This window comes from Nyctibius grandis, chromosome 7 (assembly GCF_013368605.1).
Source record: "Nyctibius grandis isolate bNycGra1 chromosome 7, bNycGra1.pri, whole genome shotgun sequence".
In the NCBI taxonomy this organism is placed as follows: Eukaryota; Metazoa; Chordata; class Aves; order Nyctibiiformes; family Nyctibiidae; genus Nyctibius; species Nyctibius grandis.
The window spans coordinates 30824600-30842838 of record NC_090664.1 but is presented as its reverse complement, the minus strand read 5'-3'; the positions used below and the strand labels follow the sequence as shown (position 1 = coordinate 30842838).

At 39.9% G+C, this 18239-nt stretch overlaps 1 protein-coding gene across 6 annotated transcripts in view; it reads right to left on the bottom strand.

Annotated features, from left to right (window-relative positions):
• SLC25A13 (solute carrier family 25 member 13) overlaps positions 1–18239 on the bottom strand; it is a 101341-nt gene that overhangs the window by 47518 nt on the left and 35584 nt on the right. For all 6 annotated transcript variants that reach the window (XM_068404506.1, XM_068404508.1, XM_068404505.1 and 3 more), the window contains one exon: positions 5271–5410. In XM_068404506.1, the coding sequence (XP_068260607.1) occupies positions 5271–5410 (140 nt within the window). The remainder of the gene's footprint in view (positions 1–5270; positions 5411–18239) is intronic.

Sequence of the window (18239 nt, the reverse complement as noted above, 5' to 3'; positions counted from 1 at the left end):
CCACTTAGCTGGAGATATACAGCAAGACAAAACTCTGAATAGGATGATGTCAGTCTTCTGGAGCTCCCTATTCGCACCTCCTCCTTAGTTCAGAAATGAAGTGGTTTAAGTATACTGCAAATAGATACAGAAGACTCATCCCACCTTCTCAGAAAGGTAGGGTCTTTTTAGGCTACAGTTATTTTGAGCTGTGTTACACATTTTCCAGTTGCACCAAGCACAAAAACACAGAGAGACCTTCAGCCACATGACATTCCCAAACCATGACCACAGCAGTGACACGGCATACAAGAACATGCAGACTATTAAATGGTAACACACTTAGGCTCGAAACTAAACTTCACCTGTAAAGTCTGCCACAAAAAAAACCCCAGATGTCACTTCTCTAATCACTGTACATTGCATAACAACATAATAAACTCCTTTAAAGTGTTTAACTCAAAAGAAAGGCTATCTATTCCCTCAGTCTCCAAGCCTGAAAGTTGAGACATCTCACAGCATGACTATGTTTCAAAATGAGGCTCAGTAGCTGCTAGCAATTTATCAGGGAAATCTTTATGAGATGTTCGTAACATTGCTTATGCTGTGTAAATGCAGCTAATATAAAAAATACCACCTTAAAAATAAACTGAAAAACAGTAAAGCAAAGTTGTAGTGTTTAGAGATGCTATCTGACTTGCAATAACTTTTATTGTTTCACCTATTTCAGTCCAATATTGTTTATCTAGACAGATTAAGTTTTAAATCTGTTTATCTAGACAGATTTGTTTATCTAGACAGATTAAGTTTTAAATCAGTTTCCTAGACAAACTGGCTGCCCAGGGCTTGGACGGGTGGACTCTTCGATGGGTTAAAAACTGGCTGGATGGCCGACCCCAGAGAGTGGTGGTGAATGGGGCAAAGTCCAGCTGGCGGCCGGTCACTAGCAGTGTCCCCCAGGGCTCAGTTCTGGGGCCGGTGCTGTTCAATATCTTTATAGATGATCTAGACGTAGGGATTGAGTGCACCCTCAGCAAATTTGCAGATGACACCAAGCTGGGAGGGAGTGTCGATCTGCTGGAGGGTGGGAAGGTCCTACAGAGGGATCTGGACAGGTTGGATAGATGGACCGAGAGCAACGGCATGAGGTTCAACAAGAACAAGTGCCGGGTCTTATACTTCAGCCACAACAACCCCATGCAGCGCTACAGGCTGGGGGAAGAGTGGTTAGAAAGCGGCCCGGCGGAAAGAGACATAGGGGTGCTGATCGACAGCCGGCTAAACATGAGCCAGCAGTGTGCCCAGGTGGCCAAGAAGGCCAATGGCATCCTGGCCTCTATTAGGAATAGTGTAGCCAGCCGGTCTAGGGAAGTGATCGTCCCTCTGTACTGGGCACTGGTGAGGCCGCATCTTGAGTACTGTGTTCAGTTCTGGGCCCCGCACTTCAAGAAAGATGTTGAGGTGTTGGAGCGAGTCCAGAGGAGGGCGACCAAGCTGGTGAAGGGTCTGGAGGGTCTGACCTACGAGGAACGGCTGAGGGAGCTGGGATTGTTTAGCCTGGAGAAGAGGAGGCTCAGAGGTGACCTTATTGCAGTCTACAACTACCTCAAGGGAGGTTGTAGTGAAGTGGGAGTCGGCCTCTTCTCCCGGGGAAACTAGCGATAGAACAAGAGGACACAGCCTCAAGCTTCGCCAGGGGAGGTTCAGGGTGGATATTAGGAAGAATTTCTTTACAGAAAGGGTTATTAGACATTGGAACGGGCTGCCCAGGGAGGTGGTGGAGTCACCATCTCTGGATGTGTTTTAAGAAAAGACTGGACATGGCACTTAGTGCCATGGTCTAGTTGACAGGGTGGTGTCAGGGCAACGGTTGGACTCGATGATCCCTGAGGTCTCTTCCAACCTGGTTGATTCTGTGATTCTGTGAAATTACACATCCTAAAGAACCTTCCCCGACTAGACTTTCTATTATACTAGATATACTTAGAAAACAAGCTTCTCCCTTGATGCTGGAAGTCCAGAATTCTCTCAGGTAGCATAAGACTTTGTGAAAAATTAATTTTTCATTATCATGGCAGGCATGCTGATACCAGAATTTTCATGAAATTATTTCCTATCTACAGATTTCACCTCAGCTTTCACTTACAGCTCATTAAAAGCTTCTTACTTTCCACTTAGATAGAAATTTATGTTTAGGTTCCATCCCAATGGATCCACAAGTCATCAGATACAGCACAATTCTTTCCACTGGAGTAGATCCCGAGGTTCAATTATAAAGAATACTACTTCATCAATTAATACGCTGGGCACAAATAAATTCCCAGACAACGTGGAAATGGATTTACCAGGTCCACATATAAGCATATGTTAAAATTTATCCTGCAGAATAGATTTTACGCGCTGAGAAAGGGGCCAATGTTGCTCTTTGTGAAGCAGACTTACCACTTAAGTGATGATGGAACGTGACCATATCCAAACAGATATAGATATGATGGATATATAGTGGAGATATATGAGCTAATTTTAAGCTAGCAAAATGAGAAGCAGGGTAAAACAACACACCCCGAGCTCTGGGTTGATACAAATAGATCATTAACTGTATTACAGCTAAGCAGTTTGGGCATCTCTATTACTCTAGACAAAAAAAGTGCTGGCAGGATATAAATATTCAGAATACCATCTAAACTCTTGTTATTTAAAGCCAGAAGAGATCCATCTTGTTCATGGATAAAACATACTAATGTTATTTTCAATGTACCTTCAGCTTTGCCAGAAGTGGTGATTTGCCCAAATGCTGTGACAGATAACGAATATGTAACAACTTTATGTGGCATAATAGGACCCAACATGAATGAATTTGAATATAGCTGGATTATTTCATCAAAAGTTGCAAATTGCATTGTACTTACAAAGCCGTACCTGAAGCGCCTTACAGAACAATCTGGTCCATGTTAAGTGCAATGTAAAGACCATTCACACATCAGGAATGCAGAAAGGTAATTTAGTATCCACTGTCATCTTCTGCTGTCTAAGGTCCAAGGTCTAGACATCAGACCAAAGAGACTGACTCATGCACAGGCAGAATGTCAGAAGGAAAGGCTGAGTACCAAAGGTTACAGAGCTTAAAGGGAGATTTCTATGCCTGTGAACATTAACTCTCCAATTTGTGCTGAGAGTCATTTATGTGCCCAAACTTCAGTATCTATAATACAATGCTGCAAGGCAAGAATCAGCAAGGAAACCCATGTGTTTCAAAGATTTACAGTTCTAGAAAGTAGGTAAACAGATGTACACAATTACTGTGACTGACTGAGCATCCTAACAGACTGTACTGATGGTGGACAACTTCAGCAGAGTCTTAGGACAATTAGTTTATTTGAAAGTCCTTGCTGCCTGCACCAATGCTGAGAGCATCTTTATTAGCAGCCTTCGAACTTTTTCTGAATGCATCTCACCTCCCTAGAGGACACTCAGAATCATCATCCTTTTTCTCCATGTTTATGCTCTTTCTCCCTCTTTGTCTATATGGATCCTATATGGATCATCACCAAAAGGGCTGTCTGGCTCCTGAGGACCACTTACGTGTTCCAAGACAACCTTTTTACTCTGCACTGCAACCAGTTAAGATTCACTTTTGCAGTAGAGCTGGTTAAAAAAAAAAGATAAAGCAGGGGCGAGACATACCAAAACCAAATACAATTCTCCCCAGACTATTATTACATCCAAGAAAAGTCCTTTTAGACAAAGAAAGAGGAACATCCCTCCACAGTATGAGAAAGTCTAGTAGTTAGGACTCATCTCCAAAGTTAGAGAACTCCTGCCTCAGCTCTTGCTTCTCCTAATTCAAAGAAAAAAACAAAAAAGAACCCAAAGACGCGAAGAAAGAACTCAAATCTTCCAAATGCCCAGCCATGAGGTTATGGGCTCTTTTAGGCCTGTGGCTCTAACCTCCCTCACCACTCCCCTCCTCTCTTTTTTTTTTTTTTGGCAAAAAAGTGTCCTTTTTTCATTCTGGGTTTTTCTTCAGGTTTTCCTCGGATCTCTAAACAAACAGATGCATGAGGCAAACAGGACTGGTATTCTGTTAAGACTGTGATTTTAATCCACCAAAATAAGGATACATGAACACCAGAACATGTGGCCGGAGACATTTTTTCCGAATCAAGTAACACATTTGCTTTTTTATCCAAAAGAGGTTCTAGTTCACTATTCTGTCACAAAACTGGTCTATATCTTAGCTACTCTAGGAGTTACAATAGTCAATACAAACCCTAAGGGAATATGATTTAATCATGTGATACCTGACGTCCTCTTCACACAAAGTTAATTACGCTCTGTTCTACAAAGTCAATTTGAAACATTTGTCTCAATAGCATTATCTTAATTATTCCTCATCAAAATGATACCACCTCCTACTGTGAACTAACATACTTGTGTAAACAAGAAGAAAAGAAACCTTGCAGTCTTGAAGCAGGTTCCCATTTTAAAACTCTCTAGTGTAAATACTAATACAGGCATTAAGTATTCAGAAGGAATACAAATAAGAAACTCACGTGTTTTACCACTTCAAGGATCACTTTTCCTGCTGAAGACTATTTTTAACAGTACTGCTGAAATACAGATAATCTGTTTATTTTTTTTATTAGCACAATATTTTGTGTTCTGTAACGAAGTACCCTGAACTGTAAATAGCCAAGAATTCCTTGCAAAAGAAAGACTGTATTTTATTATCTATATACCACATTTCCCTGGGATACTCTTAATTCAAAAAAGGTCAAAAGTAAAGAAGTGTGTGGAAAGGGCTTGCAGCAAAACATCATCTTTATCGGACATCAGCACTGAATTAAATGCAAATTTGGTAAACATGCTGTTTACAGACAATACTTCTTCTTAATACCAGTCTGGCAACTGGGTCCAAAATGTTCAGTACTGTTATTTAGCATTCTTTGACTCATGTGATTTAAATACACAGAAAATTTTCAGACTTTGAGGTCTAGGTTTTTGATTTCACGTCTCTGTCTACACAACAGTGTAGAAAAGATCACCTTCTGCACACAGGTGCCAAAAACAAAAGAAAAGAAAAAAACCCAGCTAGCCTGAATCAGCAATTTTACCACAAGCATATCCTATTTATCAACACACTATTGAAGTCCAGCACTCTTCACTGTAAAAGCCTACACTCAGTCTATCTTGCAACTTTCCTACCAGAGTAGTATTTGGCAAGTTTGCAAATACATTGATTCTTGCATTCTTATTATTACTCTTGACAAACTGTATTGTATGACACCCACCAGTAAAAACTGGGTGAACTCTGCATATGTTAGGTGTCTTTTTCTATCCTTTCCAAAATGCAGCTGTACGAACTCTGAATTCCAATTAAACGGAATGTGCTGATGAATAGTGGTCTGTCCAAAAACTTGCTTAGCATCCTCTGGGAAGAAAAGAAAAATGTTCATTTAATAATAAAATAAAATAACAATAAATACAAGCATATGTTTATACAAGTAAAACAAATATGGTATTTTCTAACAGGAAAGCAATACTGTTCATACAAATTAGTAACATACTGCAAAGCAAACCTGATCTTTTTGTTTACCAAAATCATAACAAATGAAAAGTTTTGAACATCCTCACAAATACAATCTCTGAATAATCTCTTTATTTGTGAAGTTTTATACTCACAGTATTTGATTAGAAGAGCCCCAACTAGATATTTCAAGTTTCAAACTCAAGCAAGAAAAGATTAAAATTAAAAGACAATTTATAAAAAGATGACTAAAGCTAACCAATTTTCAGCATAATCTTTTCAAGCTGCTAACAATGGAAGTTTTGTGTCACTATAATTCAGGCTTTTGTATTATTCCCAGAGTTCTTTACATTCAAACAAATCAATAACAAAAATACCAGTATTTCAAGATCCACTTCTCTGTAGTTACCTTACAGGAGCAGTGACATGCAGGGCAGGGGATGGGGGGGACATGGCAGGCATGAACACAAACTTATCACCACCTCAAGCACTAAGCAGACTTTAACTCTAGACCTCTGCTACAAGGAGAGGGGCAGTGCAACAAGTTTGTTTGATCACACCTAAATGCAAGCTTCATAGTTTAGTTCAGTTTAGTAGTTGTAACTGGGCAACAGTTTATTACAGGCTTGGTAGACTTTTTGGTAATACATGGCATTTTTGGTGAAGAATCAACTATTTGAAACACACCAAGTTGTACAATCAGTAATAAGGATCATACATGGCTAGAACTGGACTGCACATATTTTAACTAATGGAAACAGCCACAAGATCTGAGGAAGTACTTGATCACACGACAGCGCCCACATCAATGTGACAGTCTGTCTCAGCCAAAAATACAGGGGAAAGACATCTTCCGAGGACAAGCTCAAGGCCAGATGTTCCCAACTACTATATACCTTCCTAATTGCCATACGACTCCTCGAGCAACACCAGCCAAGAGCCAGTTCTTGTCTCCTGCTAGTTCCTGCAGGCATGGAGAGCTGGTTCCCAGGAGACACTCCCTACCCACAGGCAAGGCCAGGAGCTAGTCTCCTGCTCCCTTCACGCTTTGTGGAAGAAAGACCAGGAGCTCAAACCCAGACCTCTCGTCTGTCTCTGCGAGCAGCAGAGCTGTAAGCCAGTTCCCAAGCGTGGCTGGTGCCCAGGAGCAAGGAAATCAGCAGAGCTTTGTGCCTGCCTGTGTGCAGAACAAGCTGGGAGCCACCTTGCTGGAGCCAGCCTCTGCCTACCAGGCAGGCCTGGGAGCCGCCTTCCAGCTCACCCCAGCACCACAAGCAAAGGCGGGAGCCGACTCCTTGGAGCCGTGAGGTCCTGTCTCCTGCGCAGGTTGAGTTCTGGCTTCTGGTTCAGTCCATGCCAGCCAGGCACAGCGGCTCTGCTGACCTGGGGAAACCCAGCCAGGGTGAAATTTCCACTTTCAGGCAAGGAAGCAGGAAAAAGTAAGAGTGGGGTGGGATGGCTGAGAGCCAGGAAGATGTCAGGAAGTGCCCAAGTGAATGAAGGATAAAGACATAGGAAAAAATGGTCCCAAGGAGGTGAAAGGGACAGGTGTCCTGCCGCACAGACCCAAAAGCACTACAGTTGGTGTTACCCACAAGGACAGCTCATTCTAAAACATGGGGGCTATTCATATTCTGGGATTCACGGAGAGAGCAGAGATGATACTGTGAATCTCTTCCCATCCCTCATCACAGTCAATAGTTTCATCTTTAAAAACACCCACTGATCCCAAGGTGAAAGAACAAGTTGGTTTTAACTTACGAAGAGAAAGACTGACCCCAGTTAACCTCAAATTCTTAAAATTCGCAACTTCAAGCCCTAATGCCCTATGAGAATTTTCTCCAAGCAATGTCAGACAGTGCCCCCAGGACAGCATTGTTCATTCTTGTCCTCAGGCTTCATCACAGCCAGCTTGGATCTTGTCCACCAGCATTCTCGAGGAGAAAAATTCTGCTCTCAGCAACAGGAGGGAAAGCCAGTTGGTTCAGGGTGAGGTCCTGTCCCTCTAATGAATGTCTTTTATTTAGGATGCTTCCTACTGACACAGCTCAAGGCACCTTGCCACGTATCACTGGAGATCACCTCTATAAAGTTCCTGCTTTCTGCCAGATTTCCTTCCCCACCCCTCAAAGAAGGGAACCAGCATGAAGAAGACAGACTGAGCTGTCCACAAACAAGAGGAAATGAAGGCTGTCTCTTCCTGGTAGCGACCACTCTGCTTTTCTAGAGGAATGAAGATATTCCCAGAATAGCTCTGGTACCTGTCTCTTACAAAGAAATCAGATGCTCATCTGCTTCCTCCTTCTCTCCCATCCCATCTCCTGAATTTCTCCAGAGCAAAACACTGATATTGTTTGGATGAAATTAGGAATGAGTCACTGTTTACCAAAAGCTATGTTTGGTTGGACTCCAGATTTGTCTTTGTCAGAGAAAAAGGGTGCTTTCTTACTTGATGTGAGGTAAGAGATAGGAAAATCTTGGTTAGTATAAAAGCAGTCTCAAATTCCTTTTGATGGCACCAGGCTCCTCACAATCTTCACTTCAACTTGTTAACATATGAAAGTTACAGAGTGTCCTCTGATTATGCCTCTGTAATTTTATTTTAATTAGTTATCATACATTAGCTATCTTGAAGGAACAATGCATCTTCCTCCCCCAGCTCTGTGCCTTGTAAACCCTACTTAGTTGTGGCAAATACATTAGCTATCTTGAAGGAACAATGCATCTTGCTCCCCCAGCTCTGTGCCTTGTAAACCCTACTTAGTTGTGGCCCAAAAGAAAAATTCCAGCTCAAGAAGATCAAACATCAAGAAGTGAAAAGAATGGTAATTTCAGACTAAATACAATGCTTAATTATTGGCATTACAAATAGCAAAGGAACTCACAGCAATGGAACTTAAAACTCCATCAAGCCAGCTAGGAATATAGTAAGGTATATATCCAGGGCATTTGCATTCCCTTGTCTATTTTAGAGATTAAAGGCTACACGCATGCCTCAGAAGTTCATATAAGTACAAATATCCTTCCGAACAGTCCAAGCACGAGATGTACACTTAATTTTGCTATGACTTGGAAAACACAGACTACCACATTAGTGGAGGTATTTAGTACAATAGCAAGAGAACTCCCTACACTACTTGATCTTTTCAAAATCATACTGTATATTGATGTCAATATGCCTTAGCAACTAATACCAGGTGCTTTTCTGACAGAGTGCATGTTGGATTATACAGTGCAGGTAGCTGACTGGAAGACTGCCTACTGTACTTCTCCTAATCACCGAAGTCCAGTATTAAAATAAAAAATGGACAATTTTAAAATGTAGTTTCACCTTAAACCTGAAGTTCCATGGCTATCCACAAGTTGCTGAACTAAACATAGTAAAGAGCAGCAACGTCCTTCAGTAGCAAGGAGTTATTTTGTTTGTTTAGACCTTTTTTTTAAAGGAACCTCTTTCACAGAGTCACAGAGTAATCTGTGATGGAAAGGACATCTGGATGTCATCTGGTACAACCTCCTGTCAAAGTAGGTACAACCAGTTCAGGTCGCTTAGGTCCATGTCCAGCTAAGGTGTGAGTATCTCTAATGATGGAGATTCAACAACCTGCCTGGGGAATCGTGGTTTGATCCTAAACCGATATTTAATCAAAATATCTGAAAAAAATGAAGCTTTTAAATCCATATTAAAACACTGTTTATTTGGTTTAGTTCTAAAAAGACAAAATGTCAATGCACCACTGTCTGGACCTGTAAGAGCACAAGGTCTAAAGCTAGCAAGAGATACAACCATTTCTGTGTTTACATTGTTTAAACCAGAGCTGTTGGAAAGCAAAATGAACAACAGGTTGAAGGAGAAGATTTTAAATATTCATTTTTAGAAATCCATGTTGTCATTTTGTGTCAATCTTTAAAAACACTGAACTTTGAAACTTAATTTTAAAATAAGTTGCAAAGTTCTATAATAAATAATTGTTTTTCCCCATGCTGCCTCTAATTAAAGGATACTTTGTCATTGGTTTCTGCTCACTGTACAGAAAAGATGTTCTGTTTTCCCTCCAGATGAACTGCCTGCTGACTTACAGTGGGAGTTTTTTGTCCTCTGGGACTTTCTTCTCTCCACTGTACTGATGTCTATGCTTTAATGCTTAATGTACAAACAAGTATACCGCATTCACATACATCCACATCACATCTGCTCAGCTAAGATGTGGAATGAGGGGTAGTCCAAGTACTTGGCTGGGTTGTCCATTTATCCTCACTCACCCAGAAGAGGTACAACACTCTGGGAGTACAAGCGCTATAATCACCTTCTTGATCTCCCTGCTGCTTTGTAAAGGAAATGGGTTGAAACAGTTTTACAGTGTCCATGCTGTAAATTAAATAACACATTGGAATAGTTTGATTACTAAGGATTGCAAAGGAAAGGTGTACTCAACCCTTCAACTTCCCTCAACAAAGCAATAAGAGCAGGAAGGGCTGTCACAGTCACTGTCTTCCACAGGTTAGAAGCCCTGAAATAATACACTAATGCTGTATTTTCACTGCCTCTTAATTCCTTGTAAAACATAGACTGCAACCTATTCTGCAATTCTGAATCAAAAAAAAAAAAATTAGGTTCTTTCCTTCTTAAAATATTACTAGGAAGGTATCTGGTAGAACACTCAAACTGAAGATGGCACAGTAGAAACAGAGCACATAATTTGAAGATAATGGGATTGTATTACACGACTCAAGAAGCGGGGGGAGTGAGTTGATTTGAAAAAAGGTAGCAGCTCAGGTCAGTGCAATTTATCTGTGCTCTATCATGTGGTAGTGCTACTGTTTTAAAACAGATTCATTCAAAAGAGTGCAAAACCCTCCATTAGTGTACTCGATCCATTTAGACTAAGATCAGTTTCACCTGCACCTGAAAAATGTGGCTGCACATATACACTTGCATATAAACACCTAAAAAAAACTGAATTCACTTCTTTTGATAATTTTGTATGTGTGCACACATGTGTAAGAGGTAGCTTATTTTTTTATAGGACTAGTTACTCCTAATTCAGAGAGAATCTCCAAAGACAAAATTAAACTCAAATAATAAAAATGGTAATTTTAACCAATTTAGCTATGCTGAGCTAGTCCAGCTGTGGACTAGTGCTGAATTGTAATGGACAAGCAGGGGTTTCCGCTGCTTAACAAAAGCCAGTGTTGCTTGTGTGTAACCAAAGTGGTCATATCAAATTCAATGCCCCCCTTTCCATGTGTGTAACTGAAATAATCACCTGGACCCATTTCTGTTATCCCTATCATGAAGATGTTAAAAACACAGGACTTACAGAATCCAGACTGACTCAACACCTTTCTTTACACTGGCAGGGGCTGACTTCGCTGTAGTTGTCCAGGAATACATATTTACTTCAGAATCCACATGACTGTTTCCTACAGCAGTTTAATATACCAACCAAAGTGATAAAAGCAAACTCCTGCCTTGAAGAAATTATCCTAAACTTTACTCTCCAATACAGACTTGAGAGCTCTATTTCTTTAACAGCTATTTTGCTTAGATAGATGGTATAAAAAAAAATCACTTTCATGCAAAGCATTAACATACATTTTCCCCCACTTAAATACTTCAATTTCAAGTGCACCACAAAATGTACTCCCACAACAGTACTGTATTAGTATAAAACTATTTTAGTTCAATTAAAATGTCTATCTACCCCCAAACCTACCTAAACTGTAATTTTCACTTTGAGTACTTCCAACATGTTATCAGTTTTGTTTTCTTTTATCAGCTTATCAAATCAGGTCCTGCATTCCAAATGTTGGAAAAAAATAGTCATTAACTGCTAGGTAACAGCAGATTTTCCAATTTAGAAAACTAAATTACACACACTGCAAAAGTATGTGTATTTTGATAGCTGAAATTTCATATTAGAATTTGTAATAACAAAACACTTTCCTAGCTCTTAGGGCCTGCTGAAGTTTTTACCTTCTAATGTGTAATTCCAGGACAATTTGAAAAGGGGATGGGAAAAAAATTAAAATAAAAATCAAGCTTAAAGTAATATACTGCTGCTGCCACAGTTTAAATATTTTCTGGTGTGGAAGTTTCTGGTTCCTACCCAAATGCTGCCTAGTAATCCTGTTGGGCTTTTTTTCCCCAAACAGGATATACAGCTGTATGAAAGATGGCTAACACTCAGCTTACTGTTAACTAAAGAGTGACCTCATATAGTTGAAATTTACTCTCAAATTGGCTTTTTCCCACCTTTTCCACACCTATTTTTTTTCTTTTCAAGTAGCATGAAGTAGTAGCTGAAGGCACAATATTTTAGCCATCTGAGCATGTAGTATTCTTGAATTATCCCACCAACTGGAAGTGCTCTCTGTTACCTCTGTCTTTTAAAACTGGAGCCATTACAGTCAATCGTGCAAATCTACAGTCAGCCTTTCATAAAAAGCGGATTTTTGACCCACTGAACTGGAACAGCTTCTGAGCAGTTCTTCTGATCTCTGACAAGATACCATACCACACATGCATGCCAGTCTGATATTGGTGTGCATCTGTATTCAGCTGCTCAGAAAACACTGCTCATAAGTCATTAAAAAAGTTCCCAAAATGAGGGTGTTTCTTTTTGTAATACAAAATTATTATTTAATGAAGTGCCATAAAGCCCCACATATATCAAAAAATGGATGCCTTCACAATGTTTTTTCACTTCCAGGTGACATACTAACATCTGGAGCACATCAATGGAAAGCAAAAGGTTATGATGGCTGCTGGGCTGCCCTCATAAAATGAATTGGTTGACTCGGCACATCTCCAGGCAGAAAAGAGATTGTATTGTGACAGCCCCAAAGTAGTGCCAGCCCCCTTAGCGGCAGTCACAGCAAGGAAGAGAAGCAGGAGGCTGGAGTCTCTAAGTAAAAGTGGCTGCTTCTGTTCAGATAATGTGAACCACATGCATTTTGTAGTTGGAAGAAGCAGCAAAGGCTGTATAGCACCTGTTGTACACAGAGGTGAGATTAAGAACAGCATTACTAACCAAATGTCTTTCAGATGTCCTAAAGATGACAACAACCAAAAAATCCCCCAAAAGCCCCCAGCAAACCATGAAGCCCATTATGATTCCTAATAAAAAGTTGGGCATGCACTCCCTTTTAGGAGAGAGGCGCTAGCTATTGAACAAAATTCATTTTGTTACAACTTCATTGCCCTAGCCAAACTTTTCAACAAGGACAGAGCAGTCTTACAGGTTAATCCTACATTAATGAAAACATTATCACAAGAACACGCTTGTGTTTTCATGACTTCCCCCAATCAAAAGATCCATTATAAGCTTCAAGTTTCACCCCTCTGCTAAAAAGGTCCTTGCTTTTTTATCCTCTTACCTTCCCCCTGTTCTGGTAGTTTGTGCTCTTGTCACTTCTGAAAACTATGAATTCACTTCCTCATGACATATCCATATACTGTTCAATTCAGCTTGGCCATGATTTTTGACTGAGATACCTGAGCACTTCTGTTACCTCTGCTAAACACTGCCCAAAATGTTTAAAATACCCAAAAAAAGGCAGGCTCTTTCCAAGACTATCATCGCTCTCGGCAGTTAAGACTCTGGATCCAAGCCTGTCTTCTTCTTCTGTCCTCCTTGGATATAAGGGGAAATAACATGAACTTATACACGGAATATTACATAATTGGCTTAGAGAATAGGTTTTCAACATTTTTCCAAGATGCAATCCCTTAAAAATATTTCCGCTTGAGCTGTGGATAGTCATAATCTCAGTTTACTGGCAACAGCCTTACATTTCTTCATTACCTTTCCTGGCCTCCTTAGAAGTGAGCAAGAAACTGCCAGAGCCCAAAGACCACAGGTTTGGAAAGCACTAGGCCCCATGAGGGCATAAAACTAAATTTACCCCTTTTGCCCTGAAGAAGAAAAATAAAAAAAACAGATCACTTTCACCAAGGTAAACAGCAGAATTTGGCTGATTAAAATAAAATACCACTTCTGTTTTCTCCATATAAGATAGTCAGGGGTTGATGCACATGACATGCGTAGAGAGCCTGATGCTATGGGGTTTTCTCAGCCTGGAGAAGGGTGGGCTAAAGGAGGACTTCATTGCTGTCTACAGCTACCCAACGGGAGGGTGAAGGGAAGACAGAGATGCACAGTGGAAGGACAAGAGGCAATGGCTGCAAGCTGGAACGTGGGCAATCCCAATTAGGCATCAGGAAATTATTTTTCACTGTAACAGTGGTTGAACACTGGAAGATGCTTGCTCATAGAGGCTGCAGAGTCTCCATCCTCAGAGGTACTTAAAACCTCGACTGGATGTTGCCCCCAGAGCAACCTGGTCTTGATGGCCCTGCAAGGGTTTGAACCAGATGGCTGCCACAGTCCCTTCCAGCCTAAACCGTTTGATGATTCTATGATCATTCCTTGCGTTTTGGTAATGAACAAGAGACTTGCTCAGCCTTCAGCCTGATACTGGTCAGTAGGCAACTTTGATTTTAAAAAAAAAAAAAAAAGGACAAACCAAAACCAACAACAAAGAACAACCGAAACACCAACTTTCAGTTCTGGATGACTTAGTAAACTCAATTGTATTTTCTAGACCAAATGAAACACAACTGTGTAAAAGAATGGATCTTCTCCTAACATTTAAAATGACAGATTTACTTAGTGTCTAAGCGGGCTTTATTTTACTTAAGATGCCTTCATGAAAGTTTGCCTGGTTACATAACACTTTCCTTAAAAGAAAAAACAAACCAAGAAAAACTTGCAAGTTGACATATGTCTAGAAACGAAATTATCTGAAAATAGTACCAAGAAGATTTCAAAAATTGTTTTGAAGAAAATAAAATATACTAACAAGTCTACCTTACACCCTCTTTTAATTAAAACTGGCCGTTATTTGTGCAAAATCCAGTACAAACAGCAAAAAATATCAGAGACTAAACAAATGTTGCATTTGCAATGTTGCTGTTGGGATCATATCTAGGCAACTGTCATTTATAAACCAACAAATGTTTCGCTGTGTAGGTGTAAGCTAACACATCACTAGCTAACAAATGGTTCCTAACCAATTTGAACCAGCAACAGAAATTTCACTGAGAAATACTGAATATTGCAATTTATCAAGCGATCAAAGCTTACAGCCTCAGCAATTTATTTTGGTAGTTCAGATTTAGCTTTTCCTTGCTTTACATGTTATTGAGTGTACCAGGCTGGGCATCACTAAGCTAGGTGTTGTGCAAGAAAAAAAAAAAGAATTACAGATCTCATAAGAAGAGCCAAGTCATACCAAGCAATTACAGGGCAAACCATAAAATAAGTCATCCTCTGTAACAAAAGCATGAGCTAGCTCACACGGCCTGAACCGAATCCTTTGGTCAGGAAAGCAACTGTGAGACTCCTGTGACAATTCTTTGCATATTGAAAAAGTATCAGAGCGTTACCGTAAGAGGAAAATCTCTGAAGCTCATCACAATAGCTGCATAGCTATTTAAACCTCTGTTAAGAGCTATGTGCTTTTAGAAAGTTTACAAACAAGTATTCAGGCAATTCAAGTATCAGATAAGCAAACAGGAGTGCTTAGTAAGATGTACCCTCCATTAATGTGTTTATCTATCTACTGTACTGATATAATTAATAACAGAAGCAGAGACTCACAATAGCTGCTGTCTACATGTAAATAAAGTTTTGGGTTGAGACAAAAGCAGAATACACTGCTTGATTCTGCAGCTGTTATGCTAAACAAGCAACAATTTGGGGTTTGGGTTCCCCATGCCCTTCGCATTTTTGCTGGGTTTGGGGACTTTTGGTTTCCTTTTTCACTTTTTTTTTAAATTAAAGGACTGACTTGTTTTACAGCATACTCATATTTCTCAAAGCAGCACAGCACAGCATCCATTTTGAAACAGCTTCAGATTGAATTAGATGACCTTTAAAAAAAAAAAAAACAAAACCAGAAAAACACACACTATACCACAGCTACATTTCATTAAGTACGAGAGCAAGAATTTCTCTCTGGTGGGAAATTCTACTTTAAAACAAATCAGAATTAAAATCTTCAAAGCCAGGTTCAACGCCGGTTGGCAGCACAGACGCGAGCAATCACATGTCTTTTTGTGCCTTTCTTTTCTCTGTGAGCAAAGCCAACATGGACAACGCTTATTTTGCCCTTCACTAGGGCAGTGAGAACCAGTACAAGAAAAGGAAAGTGCCAGTTCCTGGATATCACCACAGCATATTCACTGCTCAGAACTGTTAGCTCTCATCATTTCACGTATCCATCCAAAATTAGAGATGGAGGTTAAGACGACTTAGTTTTTAAACACTGACATTTTTACCCAACCATCTCACCTTCTTTTTAAACACCATCTAGTAAAGAATTTCAAAGGGCTCTGCTTCTTTAATGAGGCATTAAAATACAGTCATATAACAAAAAAGCAACTCTACTAAGTCTCTTAAACCTCTGGACTTACATTATCAGCTTTTATGTGCCTGTCAACACTCAACAGTAAGAAGCAATGGTTTGCTCTTTGCCTCAAATTTAAAAGCCAGATAAACTTCCTCCCACTTTCCTGCTGAGGGCTTTAACTCTTTGCAAACTGTCAAGGCTTTGACACTTCAGCAGCAGATAAATCTATGACATGATGCAACAGCCAGGTGTAGTCTCAGTCAGCCACTGGCCACTAATTTACTAGTGGCCATTTCATTCACCTTGAAAAGCAATAAACTAGAAATACTTCCCACTTCCCGCCCGCCATACACACGCTGCTTGCAGATCAGCCCTTTTAAATAGATGATAACTCTGTCAAAGAACCAGGTACAGTTAACTTGTAAGAAATGAAACATTTAAAATTGCAGAGGTGTCAACATATGACTAAAATGCAAAGGCATTTCCAACCCAGAAGCTAAAGTAATAGTGCAGCATTTTTCAAGAAAAGTAAGTGCAAAGTATTAAATACTGGAACTTCTTTACCCAGAACATTTCTCTAAATATCCACAGCCTGGATGTGGCATTCAGTGCAAAAGCTCTTTGACACAAAGCCCAATATTAATTTGTTTTACAAAGGTGCCAAACTAAGTGCACCTGTGGAAGAATAAGATTTGGGTGATTTGCTTAGTAGAAAATGTGAAGTTCACAGTTGGGAAGCCTTATATTCCGTTCGGTACAACCTAAAATATTTATACCATTATCTCAGTATACAGAAAAACAATGACTGTACACATAAGCCATGCTGTTTCTTTACAACAATAAAATGAGATACAGACTTATAATAGGATTCTTGAGATACTACACTTATCAGCAGTATAGTGAAAAATGATACTTTCCCTTTTCTTCTGTTCCTTTCACACTGTAATTCCACAGTATACAAAACCCCTATTTAAGTCTCCTAACCTTGATAAGGACTTGATTCCACTCTCATTCAAGTCAATGGAAAAAGATCTCATAATTAACCTCAAAGATGCATGACTGAGGCACTCAGTGGCAAAGTTACAGGACAGTATTGTAATAATTTATTTGTGAAAGTATTAGGGTTTTTTTTCATAATGGGGAGGAAAAAAGCCTTTTTTTTCTTATGACAGAAAATAGAAACTAGCTTTGTCTAAAGGTCAACCGTTTGTGCTGAGAATGCACAACACTGAGACAGCCCTCACATCCTCCTCACTCCAGGCGTTTGCTGGGGTGGTAGCCACAAGGTACTATACAGAAGTTATAAATGCATTTATGCTTTAAAAGGGGGAGAGGAGGGAATTCAAAAAAGGTATCTGAGGTTCTGCCAATGTTGGCATGTCTCCTCTTTCAAATACCTTAAACACAGCCTGGCATAGGAGTTTTCTCATCGCTAGAAGGACTTCAATGGACTTAAAATGCCAAACAAATCCCTTGACTCACTGTGTCAAACCCCAAGGGAAGCATTTGCCAGCAGGAAAAATAGGAACAAGAATGCCAAGAGTTAAAAAGTTAAGTCGGACTGATTCAGCATTCAGATCAAACGACTACAGCTCTTCCCAGATTATTAACCAGCGCTCCAAGCAAACCGGGGCTCTGACGCAGACAAGAACGTGCATATCACAGGCATTCCAAGAACCCTGGCTTGTCTGCGCTGGAACAAAACCTCTGCAAAATACGCGCGCCCTTCTGGTTTAAAAGCGTGCTGTCTCTCGTTGCCTCTCTGTCCATACACATGCACAAGACTGTTAGGCACAAAACACTTTCTTCATCAAGGTTATGATTAGCAGAACTTTTTCCTGAAATTCTTTCAAATCTTTCAGCATCCGTAGTAATTTCAAAAAAGTTGTTCTAACAAGTAACATTGCACACAAAAAGCACATCTTTCACAACTTCAACAGACAACCAAAATAATGAAAACACAAAACAGACACAAGAAGAGACAGCAAGTCTTCTCAGCAGCCACAAATTCAAATACAGATTTTTGGAGATGGTAGAAGGAATACAATGATGCTTCATGCAATGGTAACAGGATCCTGCCAGTTCAAATGGAAAGTGAAGGGCGTTTTCAACTGAGCATAAAATGTGTGGAGAATACTAGCAAAAGACAAAGGACATGTGAACCATACATTTTGGAAAGACAAAGAGTCAATGTCATCCTATTTTGCTTTTACTTAAAACCGTTTAACAATCAACTAACAAAACTCAAGACATATGGATAACCATGTCCAAATGTAGCAGATTAGAAATAGCAATTTTATCCAGTGTAGGTATTTAG